A 16,059-nucleotide genomic window follows, 5' to 3' on the forward strand; every position below is an offset into this window, starting at 1 on the left:
AAGACTAGATTTGTAGCCCAGGATGTGATCTATCCTGGAGAATGGTCCTTGTGCACTTGAGAAAAAGGTGAAATGCACTGTTTGGGGGTGAAATGTCCTATAGATATCAATTAAGTCTGACTAGTCCATTGTATCATTTAAAGTTTGTGTTTCCTTGCTAATTTTCTCTTTGGTTGACATTTCCATATGTGTGAGTGGGGTATTAAAATCTCTCACTATTATTGTGTTACTGTTCATTTCTCCTTTCATACTTGTTAGAATTTGCCATATGTATTGAGCTGCTCCTATGTTGGGTGCATATATATTTATAATTGTTATATCATCTTTTTGGATTGATCCTTTGATCATTAGGTAGTGTCTTTCTTTGTCCCTTTTCATGGCCTTTATTTCAAAGTCTATTTTATCTGATATGAGTATTGGACTCCTGCTTTCTTTTGGTCTCCATTTGCATGAAATATCTTTTTCCAGCCCTTCACTTTCAGTCTGTATGTGTCCCCTGTTTTGAGGTGGGTCTCTTTTAGACAACATATATAGGGGTCTTGTTTTTGTATCCATTCAGCCAGTCTTTGTCTTTTGGTTGGGGCATTCAACCCACTTACATTTAAGGTAATTTTTTTTTTTTAACAATTAAAATGTGTGTTTTTATTTCATATATATTACACTCAATAAACATTTCTTTTTTTTTCTTCACATACTTTCCATTCATACTTTATTATTTTTTTTCTTTAATAGAAAATTATTTAATTAGTATACATGTGTTCCCCATCCTGAACCCTCCTCCCTCCTCCCTCCCCACACCATCCCTCTGGGTCGTCCCAGTGCACCAGCCCCAAGCATCCAGCATCGTGCATTGAACCTGGACTGGCATCTCGTTTCATACATGACGTTTCACATGTTTCAATACCATTCTCCCAAATCTTCCCACCCTCTCCCTCTCCCACAGAGTCCATAAGACTGTTCTATACATCAGTGTCTCTTTTGCTGTCTCGTATACAGGGTTATCGTTACCATCTTTCTAAATTCCATAAATATGCGTTAGTATACTGTATTGGTGTTTTTCCTTCTGGCTTACTTCACTCTGTATAATAGGCTCCAGTTTCATCCACCTCATTAGAACTGATTCAAATGTATTCTTTTTAATGGCTGAGTAATACTCCATTGTGTATATGTACCACTGCTTTCTCATCCATTCATCTGCTGATGGACATCTAGGTTGCTTCCATGTCCTGGCTATTATAAACAGTGCTGCGATGAACATTGGGGTACACGTGTCTCTTTCCCTTCTGGTTTCCTCAGTGTGTATGCCCAGCAGTGGGATTGCTGGATCATAAGGCAGTTGTACTTCCAGTTTTTTAAGGAATCTCCACACCGTTCTCCATAGTGGCTGTACTAGTTTGCATTCCCACCAACAGTGTATGATCCCATTGTCATTTACTTTGGAACAACAACATTATTATTATTTTTTCTATTAAATGATAATGTGTCCTGGTATGGACCTCTTCAGGTTCATCTCTCTTTGGGACTGTCTGACTTCTAGACCTGAATGTCTCTTCCCTTCCCCAGGTTAGAAAAGTTTAACTATTATTTCTTTGAATAAGCCTGTCTCTCTCTATTTTATAACCCCATAATGAGAATGGCACTGATGTTGCCCCAGATGTATGTTAACCTGTCCTCATTTTTTAATTGTTTCTTCTTTTTCTTATGCTATTTGGGAAGTTTCCTCTACCCTGTCTCCCAGATCTCTGATCCATTTTTCTGAATACTCTAATCTACTATTGACCTTCTCTAGTGTATTTTTTATTTCAGCTGTTGTATCCTTCAGCACTGCTTAGTCCTCTTTATATTTTCTTATTCTTAAAATTCTGTTTTTATCCATTCTTCTCTATAGTCTACTGAACATCTGTATGGTCATTACCTTGAATGCTTTATTCAGTAGATTGCTTATCTTAACTTTGTTTAGTGATTTTCTGAGATTTTGTCTTATTCCTTCATTTGGAATGTATTTCTCTGTCTCCTGATTTTACCTAACTCTGTGTTTATTTCTAAGAGTTAGGTGTATTCCTGATCTTAGAGAAGTGGTTTTATGCAGAAGCCTATGGGGCCCAACAAAATGGTCCCCTCTGTAGGATCTGTGCAGCAGATCTAGATGATATAGGGGTGCCCTTCTGTTGTGTCAATGCCAACTACTCCGGGTGCACTGGTAGGCAAGGATCCCACCTCCTCCCCAGGTGGCTGACAGACTGTGCCTCATGTGGTGGCTGCCAGCCCACTTATAGGCAGGATGAAGTGTTGATGGAACTGGCTTCAGGGCCTAAAAATACTTGAGCTGGTGATATCACACCCAAGAGCAGGGTGAGATTCAGTGTAGCAGCTGTGGAGCCCAGTGGAGTCTGGGGTTGGTGCTCTCATGCCGGTGAGTTGTTAAGCCTCTGGTGCTAGTAAGCTATGTATATGTGTGTTAGGGAGAACTCTAAAGTGATACTTGTCTCTCATGATGGCTGGAACCAGTATCTATGATCCCAATTGTCTCCTATCTCTCTAGAAGTTTCCCAAAGATAAGCAAATTAGTCTAACCCAAGCTTCTTTCCCATTGATACCTCTTCACTGGGACACACAGCATGTGAGATTTTGTATGCCTTTAAAGATCAGAAGCTCTATTTCCTAAAGCCCTCTGGCTTTCTTGTGCACAAGTTACTCTGGACTTCTAAGTCAGAATTTCTGGGGGCTTATTTTTCAGGACCATGACTCCCAGGTTGGGCAGCCCAGTTGTCCTTTTTGATCATTAGGAATAAAATTTGCATAAACATAAAATTTACCTGTTATTTGCACAGTAGCCCAAGGAGTTTGCGTTTCACAACAGAAGTGAAAGAGTGTTCATCAGTTCATAAACTGAAACTGTGATTTATTGTTTTAAGATAAATTGGAAAAAAAAAAAAAAAGATAAATTGGAAGAGACAGAGAGGACTTCATCTTACTGATCCATACAAAGACTGTGTGCATGCTCAGTCACTTAGTCATGTCCAGCTGTTTGTGACCCAGTGAACTCTAGCCCACCAGGTTCCTCTCTCCATGAAATTTCCCAGGCAAGAACACTGGAGTGGGTTGCCACCCTCCTCCCAAGGGGATCTTCCCCATCCAGGGATCCAACCTGTGTCTTCTATATCTCTTGCATTTCAAGAGGTTTAGTTACCCTTGAGCCACTATGGAAGGATACAAAGTTTAGAGTATTAATCTTCTTTAAAGAATATTTTAAACAAACTTATGCTTGCACTACTTACCAGTGCAATGTGGTATTGACTGCCATCTCCCATCCTTGCACACAATTTCTTCTGCATCTTGAATTAAATAATTTTCTTTACATAGAATTGATATTTTTCCCCATCCTGATATTTCACTGTAGTTGTCATATCTCGAGCATTGGCTGGGCATGGTTGTATTTGTGCTTCTGAAAATATTAAAATTAGATTTCTTGATTAAAAAGCATAAGTTTAAATATTAAAGGAAATTTTTTCAATAAACAGAAAGCTCTAATGATATATCATAAATGATCAAATAATAATGATACTCTGTAATTATACTGTTAAGCTTGTTTAGCACTTCAGTATATCACATTTGGTTCATAGTCTTGTGGTATTTCTTGTAGTTTCTTCCTTTTATTCTTCCTGTGCTCAATCTTGCATGATTTATCTAAAATGGATTTTATTTTTTTCTAACCTTTAGGATGCCCTAATTGAATTGCTCACTCAGTTATAGGTACTGAGGTAAAGCTGTTATCAGGGTCTTCTTCTTTTTTTTTTTTTTTTTTAGCAGATATTCATGATCAGATTTATTGGAATTGGATTGAAGCCCACACAAATTTTTGTACCATGGGAGTTGATTAGCCAGACGATAAACTACATTTAGTTATGCTATGCTATGCGAAGTCAAAAAGTCGTGTCCGACTCTGTGTAACCCCATAGACGGTAGCCTACCAGGCTCCCCCATCCCTGGGATTCTCCAGGCAAGAACACTGGAGTGGGTTGCCATTTCCTTCTCCAGTGCATGAAAGTGAAAAGTCAAAGTGAAGTCGCTTAGTCATGTCCGACTCTTAGTGACCCCATGGACTGCAGCCTCCCAGGCTCCTCCATCCATGGGATTTTCCAGGCAAGAGTACTGGAGTGGGGTGCCATTGCCTTCTCCGACATTTGGTTAATAACCTATTAATTTGATGCTGATTCTTGAACAAGGTAAGAGTTAGATAGGTTCACTGGGATATAGAGTGTATTGTTTACAGGTCAGTACTCTCCTGGAGGTACAATTCACTAGCTTGCCTGCACTGTTAAAAGATATATACACTAATGAATGCACCTTTAACAGATTAGAAAGCCTGGATTTTTGTATGTGACCAGAGGGTATAGAAGATCCCTCTGTAAACTGTGTCTGAGTCCATCAAATAGGGATACCTCAAATATCCAATTCATAATCTGAAGACAAAGCCTGTTCTGCTCAACTGAGGGAAGACTGCGTGAATACACCTGGAAGAATTTGGAGCCTTTTATGACTCCTTGGTTTTGTTTTATCCTGTCATACTTCATTTCTATTTCATTAGAAACACTATGCAAGTATAAGCTGGAAACACATAAATCCTTTCAGGGAGCCAACATTTTGTATTAAATTCAGGGAAATATTTGACTGAATACACTTTATTCATCATTAGTAATATCAGATTTTCTATTCTGATCTAAGTCAATAGGAGTATTTTGTGTGCTGTTTTGTGCTTAGTCACTCAGTCATGTCAGACTCTCTGTGGCCCCATGGAGTATAATCTGCCAGGCTCCTCTGTCAATGGGGATTCTGGACTCTCCAGACAAGAATGCTGGAGTGGGTTGCCTTGCCCTCCTGCAGTGGATCTTCCCAACACAGGAATCAAACCGAGGTCTCCTGCAACTCAGGTGGACTCTTTACCATCAGAACCACCAGGAAAGACTTGGAATAGTTTATGTTTCATCAAAAATATTTCTCTTATTTCTGTCTTAACTGTTTTGACATTTTTATCAACGTATATTCAAGAATTTATTTTCTTTTGTCTGATGTTTAAATATTTTTGTTCTAATAATCTTAATTTGTTAAAAGTCTTGCAAAAGTTAGTCTATATACTACATTTCCCCATAAACTGAATATTTTGCAAATCATCTATTTATACTTTTTAGCTTATTATAAAAATTGACATTTTAATTTTAGTTTTTCTTTCCTTCTATGTTCTTTGGATGTACTGTTCTTTTCTAGATGCTAGATTGTACTACCTATTACTTAAGTCCCTTTTTTTTTGTAAAGCAAGTTTTAATCTGTACATATATTTGTTTTTTACTGTTTACAATAGATTCCAAAGTATACAGTTTTCATTTTACTTACTTTAACATACTTCCTGTCAGTAAATCACGGATATATTTTTTGTTTTGTTTTAATTTTCCAGTTTTGTGATATGGGTGAATAAATTGTTTGGCTAGCTTTTCTTTAGTTTACAATTTCTTTTGATTTATAGAGCGTGATTTGAGGACACATTACATGAAATTGATTAGGAATTCTTTTATCACATGAAAATAATCAGGTGTTTTAAATTAATTATCTATATTTCAATAAATTAATGTGGACTTCCAGAGAAGGCATATAATTAAAACTATGAAGACCTATTTTATAAATATTAAAAAGGTAATTTACAAGGACTAAGCCATTACAAATATATAATCTACCTAAGAATATATCAGAATACATGAAGCAAAGACCGGCAGAACTGAAAGAAGAAATAGACAAATCCACACCCCTTGTTGGCAATCCTGAGAGCCTTCCTACTCTGATGGATAGAACAAATAGAAAAAGCTATTTTAAGACATAGGTATATTTTTAGAACACTATGAACAATGTTAACCTGGTCTAGAAACTAGAATATGCATACAGTTTATATAAAAAGGAAACATCACAAAAATAGACAATATACTGCACAACAAAGAAAGAATAAAATTCAAAATATTAAAAATTTACAGAGTGTGTTCTATGACAAGGGAATTAGATTAGAAATCAATAAGAATAAATTATCTATGCAATCACCAGTGATAATCATCAAATTGTGTACAGTAAATATATGCAGCTCTCTAGATAAAAATCATACCACAGTATTACTGTTATGGAGAATGAATCATTTAGAAAATCATAAATATGTGAGAATTAAACAACACATTTCTAAATAATGTTACATCAAAGAAGCCACTAGGAATATTAGAAAATATTTCACATACAGTTAATTGAAAATAAAATTGATACATATGTATAAATTTTTGAGGCATAGGTAAAGCAATGCTTAGAAGTCAAAAAATGTAGTTTTACACAGGTAAACCTGCCTCTTGAGAAACCTGTATGCAGGTCAAGAAACAACAGTTAGAACTGAACATGGAACAACAGACTGGTTCCAAATAGGAAAAGGAGTACGTCAAGCTGTATATTGTCACCCTGCTTATTTAACTTATATGCAGAGTACATCATGAGAAATGCTGAGCTGGAAGAAGCACAAGCTGGAATCAAGATTGCCATGAGAAATATCAATCACCTCAGATATGCAGATGACACCACCCTTATGGCAGAAAGTGAAGAGGAACTAAAAAGCCTCTTGATGAAAGTGAAAGTGGAGGGTGAAAAACTTGGCTTAAAGCTCAACATTCAGAAAACGAAGATCATGGCATCCGGTCCCATCACTTCATGGGAAATAGATGGGGAAACAGTGGAAGCAGTGTCAGACTTTATTTTTTGGGGCTCCGAAATCACTGCAGATGGTGACTGCAGCCATGAAATTAAAAGATGCTTACTCCTTGGAAGGAAAAGTTATGACCACCCTAGATAGCATATTCAAAAGCAGAGACATTACTTTGCCAGCAAAGGTGCATTTAGTCAAGGCTATGTTTCTTCCAGTGGTCATGTATGGATGTGAGAGTTGGACTGTGAAGAAGGCTGAGCGCCGAAGAATTGATGCTTTTGAACTGTGGTGTTGGAGAAGACTCTTGAGAGTCCTTTGGACTGAAAGGAGATCCAACCAGTCCATTCTGAAGGAGATGAGCCCGGGGTGTTCTTTGGAAGGGATGATGCTAAAGCTGAAACTCCAATACTTTGGCCACCTCATGCGAAGAGTTGACTCATTGGAAAAGACTCTGATGCTGGGAGGGATTGGGGACAGGAGGAAAAGGGGACGACAGAGGATGAGATGGCTGGATGGCATCACCGACTCAGTGGACGAGAATTTGAGTGAACTCCAGGAAATGGTAATGGACAGGGAGGCCTGGCGTGCTGCAGTTCATGGGGTCGCAAAGAGTAGGACATGACTGAGCGACTGAACTGAACTGACACAGGTAAAGCAATACTTAGAAGTAAAAAAAAGGTAGTTTTACAGGTTTAGATTTTAAAAGCAGGATGGTTTTATTCAATGTTTTCACGTTCATCTTAAAAAATGAGTGAGCAAAATTAAAATGAAGCGATCAGGAAAAAGGAAAATTAAGTCCACAAGAGAGAAAAAATTGAGAAAGATTAATAGAAAAGAGAAAACAGAAAATTAAGAAAGTTAAAAATCATGAATATTAACAAGATAAAAACTAGACAAGAGAGGAAATGGAAGAAACTGTGTTAAAAATGTTAATTTGAAAATGATAATTTTGAAAAATAAAACTCTATTCACAAAATAAAGGAGGGAAACAACTCTCAATACCAAAAATGAAAGAGGTGATATTACCAAGTATACTATATGATTAATGTTAAGTGACTCTTAGGAATGGTTTTACATCAATCAATTTCATAAGTTAGGTAAAATAGAGATATTTCTTGAAAAATGCAAGTCACACAGTGATAAGACAATGTAGTAAATGTGAATAGCATACTCCCTATTAAAGAAATTGAATTCTTCATCAGGGGAATTTTTTGAAGAAGAAAACTGCATATCAGGTCTCTCGTGTGCTCAGTCGTGTCCAACTCTCTGTAACCCTATGGACTGCAGCCTGCCAGGCTTCTCTGTCCATGGGATTCTCCAGGCAAGAATACTGGAGTGGGTAGCCATTCCCTTCTCCAGGATATCTTCCCTACTCAGGGATTGAACCTGGGTCTCCTGAATTGCAGGCAGATTTTTGACTGTCTGAGCCCCCAGGGGAGTCTATTTGTACGTCAGGAAATATTGAAGCAGAAATAAATAGAGGCATACCATATTTATGAATTCAAAATTCAATATGGTAAAGAAGTCAATTCTCCACAATTAATTTCTTATTACAAAGTCATCCTGTTCGATATACAACCCAATATTTCATCAAAATTTGTAAGTTTCTCCTGAAATTTCTATGTTCAAAACAAAAATAACTAAAGTAATTTTGAGTGAGAGGAACATACTTGGAGACTATTATCAGCCTTTCAGCCTGCTAAAAAGCTAGTTACAAAGGTAATTTGGCAGCAGTGAAGATAGTTAAGTGACTAAATAGAAAGTTCAGAAATAAATCAACACTTTCATAATTAACTGATTTTTCACTTCAATGGCTTTTCCACACATATTCTTAAAATAATTGACAATCCATCCATAAAAAGTCAACTCCTACTTTATGCAATCCTCAAATGTTAACATGAGACAGATAACATACTTAAATATATTCACATAAAATTATAGTTTCTAGAAGAAACTGTAGAACATATGTATTTCACTACCTGTAAATGTTACTTGTTTCCTTAAAGATGTAGTTGTGTACCAAGCTTTTTTAAATTATATTTGCTATTAATTTAGAATAATTTATAAACATGAATTCCTTGAAACTTGTTGGGAATTCTTTCATCATATGAAATAATAAATTGTTGTAATTTAACTATATTTAATGAGCTAATATAGATTTCCAGACAAGGTGCATGACAAAAATTAAGAAATATTTTATAATTATAAAAAAGTTAAATCACAAGGACCAAGCAATCATAAATATATAATGATTAGTATAAAACACTAGCCACTAGCTTAGCCACTCAGTCATGTCCCACTCTTTGTGATCTCATCGTCTGCAACCTGCCAGGCTCCTCTGTCCTTTGGGCTTCTCCAGGCAAGAACACTGGAGTGGGTTGCCTCCATTGGATCCTCACAACACAGGGATTGAACTCAGGTCCCCCCCACTGCAAGCAGATTGTAGACTGATCTACCAGGGAAACTCAAGAATCCTGGAGTGGGCAGCCTAACTCCTCTCTAGGGGATATTCCTGATCTCGAAATTGAACTTGGGTCTCCTGCATGGCAGGCAGATTCTTTACCAGCTCAACTACCAGGGAAGCCCATAATATACAATGTACATTATATATCGGCATGGCAGTTATTTAGAAGCTTGTTGTTTAATTCCCAAATAGTTACGCTTTTCTAAATAATTTATTCTCCATCGATATAGCTTTATTGTTGTATGATTTTTATATAGGGATCTCTATAAAAGGATGAATTATGAGGTTGAATATTAGACAGTAGATCTGGTTTTCTATTGATTTGAAGCTTCTTTCTAGATATTCTAGGCTTGTAGAAATTGGTGAAAATATTGCAGATAGGGAGTCAAAATGTCATAGTGTCGGAGAAGAGAAACACAGATATGAAAAGTGGAAAATTGAAATGAATCTATTCTATTGGAATTCATCATGTAAACATGACTCAAGATTTTTCAAGATAGTTAAACAAATAGAGAAATTGATGACTATATATATATATATATAAATAGATCATAGATTGATACATGCAGATACATTGATAAATACATAATAGTTCAGCATAAGCATAAGTACATTTATGTGTAATACACAAAATCAGAAGCAGTGATTTTCCAGTAGAAATGAGCACACCTAATGCCCAGATGTTAATTTAATGTCACAAAGTCTCTGGGTGGTTTCTCACATAGCTGACTAAGGCACATTATACAATTAATATTTAGACACAGTATTTTGATTAGCTTCTAAATTACCTTGCAGATGGAAAATATTTGGAATGATAAATAGATAAATTTCCTCGAAGGACACAAAGATACTACTTTTACAAGTTAGAGAGAAATACAATACATTTTTTTAAAACATTATGGACAAGAGATTACCTTCTTTGCAGGCTACTTTAGGATCCCATTCTCCATTTATACAGATTGAGTGTTTGCGTTCTGATTTTCCTCGACATTGGTAACTTTTGTTGGTGCTATGGTCATATTCAATCGTATGTGCTCGTTTTCCCTCAGGTGGAAATAATTTTGACCCTTTACACTTCTTAAGTTCATCTGCTGCTATAAAATGAAAACAGGAGCCAAGATGGCGGAGGAGTACGACAGGGAGAACACTTTCTCCCCCACAAATTCATCAAAAGAGCATTTAAACATCGAGTAAATTCCACAAAACAACTTATTAACCTTAAAAGCTTCTGCACATCAAAGGAAACTATTAGCAAGGTGAAAAGACAGCCTTCAGAATGGGAGAAAATAATAGCAAATGAAGCAACCGACAAACAACTAATCTCAAAAATATACAAGCAACTCCTACAGCTCAACTCCAGAAAAATAAATGACCCAATCAAAAAATGGGCCAAAGATCTAAATAGACATTTCTCCAAAGAAGACATACAGATGGCTAACAAACACATGAAAAGATGCTCAACATCACTCATTATCAGAGAAATGCAAATCAAAACCACTATGAGGTACCATTTCACACCAGTCAGAATGGCTGCGATCCAAAAGTCTACAAATAATAAATGCTGGAGAGGGTGTGGAGAAAAGGGAACCCTCTTACACTGTTGGTGGGAATGCAAACTAGTACAGCCACTATGGAGAACAGTGTGGAGATTCCTTTAAAAACTGGAAATAGAACTGCCTTATGATCCAGCAATCCCACTGCTGGGCATACACACTGAGGAAACCAGAAGGGAAAGAGACACGTGTACCCCAATGTTCATCGCAGCACTGTTTATAATAGCCAGGACATGGAAGCAACCTAGATGTCCATCAGCAGATGAATGGATAAGAAAGCTGTGGTACATATACACAATGGAGTATTACTCAGCCATTAAAAAGAATACATTTGAATGAGTTCTAATGAGGTGGATGAAACTGGAGCCTATTATACAGAGTGAAGTAAGCCAGAAGGAAAAACATAAATACAGTATACTAATGCATATATATGGAATTTAGAAAGATGGTAACAATAACCTGGTGTATGAGATAGCAAAAGAGACACTGATGTATAGAACAGTCTTATGGACTCTGTGGGAGAGGGAGAGGGTGGGAAGATTTGGCAGAGTGACATTGAAACATGTAGAATATCATGTAAGAAACGAGTTGCCAGTCCAGGTTCGATGCACGATACTGGATGCTTGGGGCTGGTGCACTGGGACGACCCAGAGGGATGGTGTGGGGAGGGAGGAGGGAGGAGGGTTCAGGATGGGGAACACATGTATGCCTGTGGCGGATTCATTTTGATATTTGGCAAAACTAATACAATTATGCAAAGTTTAAAAATAAAATAAAATTTAAAAGAAAAAAAATAAAATAAAATGAAAACATTCTCTTGAAAAGACCAATTCTAAAGAACCAAATAGCTAATAACAAAAAATTGCTATGGAGTCAATAAAATAATGATGTTAGAATTTTTGCCTACAAATTCCACCAGCCAAGTCCTTGCTGATCAAATTGCATGAGATGAAAAATTATACATGAGCCTGAGTCTTGCATCCAGTTTTTGAAATTTCAGAGAAAATACCCATCCTAAAGATTTCTGCCTTTTTGACTGAAATACTTTTTGATGATCTACATAGTAAATAGCTATCACATGAATAAATTTGGTCCCAAACTTGAGATCTGTGCAAATGTTCATATAATTTGCTTGTTGACCTTAAGCATCTCTGCATTATTTTTAATTCACGATCTTAAAACAATAAAATAAAAACAATTTTCTGTGGACAAAGCATACCAAGTTGCTACTTTATATATGTTTTTTCAAGAAATGTAATGAAACATAATAAGAAAACTACGCCAAGGGGTTTTGTATAGAATCTTAACTTTTAAGCAAATCTTTTACCTGACACCGAAAATAAACAAATACTTGAAATGAGAATATGAGTACTTAAAGTTACAACCTATCTTGTATATACACTTAGAGTCTTTGAGCCACTATGTTATGTATCAGATCATTCTATAATGCAATATAAAGCCATGATAACAATTTTTTCTAGCTCCAGGATAAGTTAAATATGGACTAAACAAGCTATATGTATATATTTCATAAATTCAATGCAGGTAGAAGTTCTTTTTGAATTTGACAAAATATCCATATAGGTCTTTGGCAGTATATGTTAATGATTTGTTAATCATAAAGCTTAAGTGAAATGAATAAAATAAGGAAAAGTCAAGTAGATAGTCAAAGAAAAGTGATGATTTCAAAATGAAACTCTGAAAAAATAAAATAACAAGCTGAACTGAATGACATTAAAACATGTATAATATTATATAAGAAACAAATCACCAGTCTAGGTTCAATGCAGAATACAGGAAGCCTGGGGCTGGTGCACTGGGATGACCCAGAGGAATGGTATGGGGAGGGAGGTGGGAGTGGGGTTCAGGATGGGGAACATGTGTACACCCGTGGTGGATACATGTTGATGTATGGCAAAACCAATACAATATTGTAAAGTAAAATAATAATAATAATAAAATAAATAAAGTTACTCTAATTAAAAAAAAAAAAAACACTAAAGGCTTGAGAATTAGCACTGTTTTTAAGTTTTGTTCAGGGTGTTGAGGGACATAAAACCAGTAGTATTCTTCAAGGAATGGTGGACAAGGGAAGATGTATACTCAAAAGGAGAAATAGTGGCTGCGGGCCTCATCCTATGATGGACTGGTTTCTGGAAGGAAAGCAGACTTATTTTATTAGGAGAAAATAAGCACAGTAGGAAGAATGACAAGCTAGATTAGAGTTACAAAATAAACCTTGAGAGAAGAAAACTGGAATAAGGTCTATTATAGCAAAGGGGGACTACATTAAACTGAATACAGGTGGAGGATTAACCTTTGCAAGGAAAACTCTGAGGTCAGAAGAGTAATAATTGAAGCAAACATTTTGGCATACCTAGGACAGGAATCTGTTCATAAAAATATGGGGATTAATAAGTAAAAAAAAAATTACTATATAACTAAATAAACTCCTACTGAATGTCTCCCATCTGTCAACTGGTCTTTTGAAATGGGTCTTTCGACATACTGTCAGCAAAGAAAACAGCTATCAGTCCCTGCCTTCACTCAGGGGCTAAGCCTAAGCCCTACCTTCTTCTTGGAATAATTAATGGCTAAAAATATAATGAGTTAATAGGCCTGAACATCCAGGACTCTCTTTGAATGCAGAGCCCAGGAAAACTCCAGGAAAAAAGTCTATTCCAAGAGAAAATGAAAGAAGGCAGCTAACATTGATTCTCTTGGTTAGTAATCAAAGACTTGGTCATCCAAAAGTCAGGATGAGTCTCTTACAGGGAAAAGTGTCAGGGCAGGTTCCTGGCCCCACCCCAAGTGCCTCCCTTGACAGAGTTACCTACTAACAGGGAGGGCTTGAGCCCACCCTCCCCAACACAGTAAATTCTCTTTGCAGAATTTGAAACAGATAGAGAAATTATCATTGTTAGAAGCTTGAGAGAGGCAAGACTCCTACCCAAATGTATCAAATGGGTATTTTCCTCAACTATAATTCCTGGTTTCAAATGTTCTAAAAGAAAGAGTATCATATAAAAGCAAAAACGGCATTTCTGCAATGATAGTTGTATTTTTCAGGTAACTAGTACTCCCATTTTAATCACATGAGTATCTATCAATAAGATTTGGCTTCACACTTGTCTTCCCCTGGTGGCTCAGAGGTTAAAGTGTCTGCCTACAATGCTGGAGACGTGGGTTCTATCCCTGGGTTGGGAAGATCCCCTGGAGAAGGAAATGGCAACCCAGTCCAGTATTCTTGCCTGGAGAATCCCATGGACAGAAGAGCTTGGTGGGCTACAGTCCACGGGGTCACAAAGAGTCAGGCAAGACTGAGCGACCTTACTTGTCAAGATAAACAATGTTAATATTAGGACAGAAAGATGCATAAAATTCTATTGCTAGTTTATATTTTTCCTCTTTAGACACATATTGGACTATAAAAATCAAATGTTTGGGATCATTATAATTTAAGATCTGACATTTTTCAAGGATAACTCTAAATTTCAACAGTATGGCTGCAAATACTAAAGGTCAATTTGAGATGTGTATTCTGACCAATGCACTGAGGAGGCTGGGTCCGCTCTCCACTAATACACGTGATAAATCTGGGTCCAATGATTGTAAATGCTTCTCTGCAACTGAACTCTACTGAGTCTCCATGGTGATAGGGAGGGACAAAAGGCTTGATATCGCCGTGATCAAGGTCAGGTATATCTCCACATGTACGCTCCTCCTCTGAAAATGCACAAAAACATGTTCTTCTTTAAAATATTATTTAAATGTGTATATGAATACAAATAAGAGTAATGATTTACCTTGAAATATTGCTATTTTTAAATATATTACCAATACACACAGGTAAAGCTGTCCATTCTCCATCAACACACTGAATTTTATGAGAACCCTTCATCAGAAATCTGGGGTTGCAAGCATATTCCATGACCTCATTGTGTGCATATTCTTCTTTGTGCATTTCTTTTCCTTTCCCATTGAGAAGTTGAGGAGGATGAGCACATGATTTTACTTTCCCTACTGTAGAAATATTGCATAAATTATGGTTACATTGTCTGTCTTATAACTGAAAAATCCAGCTAATGCAGAAACATATTTCACTGAATGATCTTTTATTTGTTATATAATTTATTTTAGCATTCTTAAACAATGAAAAAAGAATAGTGTTTACAGCAGACTCGTGTTTACTAATTCTGTTACTCTTCTTGAACTAGCATATTGAAGTCTATGTATGCTCATAAAGCATGTTCATAATCCAGACATGCTAAATAAATATGCAAACCAGATACTCAATCTGGGTGTATAAATTATAGCAATACTTTTATTCCACAGAAACACTATGAAAACTTTTTGAAAAAATATCATTTGAGAAAAGCATTTGAACAGTTTAACTTTGATTCATATGATTTGATATGTGTGACTGAATTATACATGTGACTTTAAGTTACTTGAACACTGAATACATGTGACTTTAAGTTACTGAATACATGTGACTTTAAGTTACTTGAACACTCTTTAGACATACTTGTGGACACTAGATGTAAAGTCTACAGTATATAAACTATCCAATATTAATGGTGGAATTGCAGGAAAAGGAAAACTAAGAAGAAATCCTGCCAGTGTCAGGTTCCTCATGCATTTCTGTGGATTCTCCACTACATATTTCAAGAAGCACCTGGAGGTTAATTTCTTAAAGAAGGAAAACTGAGGTATCTACTACCCAGCACATATCCTTGGTGGGTATGCTGCTGCTAAGTTGCTTCAGTCATGTCCGACTCTGTGCAACCCCATAGACAGCAGCCCACCCGGCTTCTCTGTCCCAAGGATTATCCAGGCAAGAATACTGAAGTGGGTTGCCATTTCCTTCTCCACCTGGGTGGGTATATCTCTGCCTTAATGCATTAGATTACAGATGCACTGGAAGTGGACAGAAAATTAAGGGAGGGAAATAAAAAGGTTGGTATCTGAAATCCCAACACCTGCTCCAGTAACTGTCAGATAAATATTTACCTTTACACGTTGGAAGTTTAGGGGACCATCCAAAGTGGTAGCACTGAACTGAATCTGCTCCAACCATAATACGGCCCTGACTGCAGAATTTCAGCACATCTCCAACTTTAAATGTTTCTTTCCTGGGATAAACATTTCAGTATGTATCCATTTCAGGAATACTGCATTCTCTTTCTATCAAAAAAGATAAATAGTTGAGTGAGAATATTTAACCATTGCAAAATAAATATTATTTGTGTCATATAAAATGAGGTGCTGGGTACTGCATACACAGAGGACACACATTAATGCACATTAATGCTCTT

At 36.5% G+C, this 16,059-nt stretch overlaps 1 protein-coding gene across 1 annotated transcript; it reads right to left on the reverse strand.

The window, feature by feature from the left end:
- Window positions 1-13,722: 13,722 nt before the first annotated feature.
- On the reverse strand, window positions 13,723-15,821 carry LOC514121 (complement factor H-like). Its single transcript, XM_024976608.2, has 3 exons — window positions 15,755-15,821; window positions 14,579-14,764; window positions 13,723-14,467 (listed from the first exon to the last, which is right to left on the reverse strand). Exons 1-3 carry the CDS (start codon window positions 15,819-15,821, stop codon window positions 14,229-14,231), a joined length of 492 nt encoding a protein of 163 aa, XP_024832376.1. The 3' UTR covers window positions 13,723-14,228.
- Window positions 15,822-16,059: the final 238 nt, after the last annotated feature.

This window comes from Bos taurus, chromosome 16 (assembly GCF_002263795.3).
Source record: "Bos taurus isolate L1 Dominette 01449 registration number 42190680 breed Hereford chromosome 16, ARS-UCD2.0, whole genome shotgun sequence".
NCBI classification, from domain to species: domain Eukaryota; kingdom Metazoa; phylum Chordata; class Mammalia; order Artiodactyla; family Bovidae; genus Bos; species Bos taurus.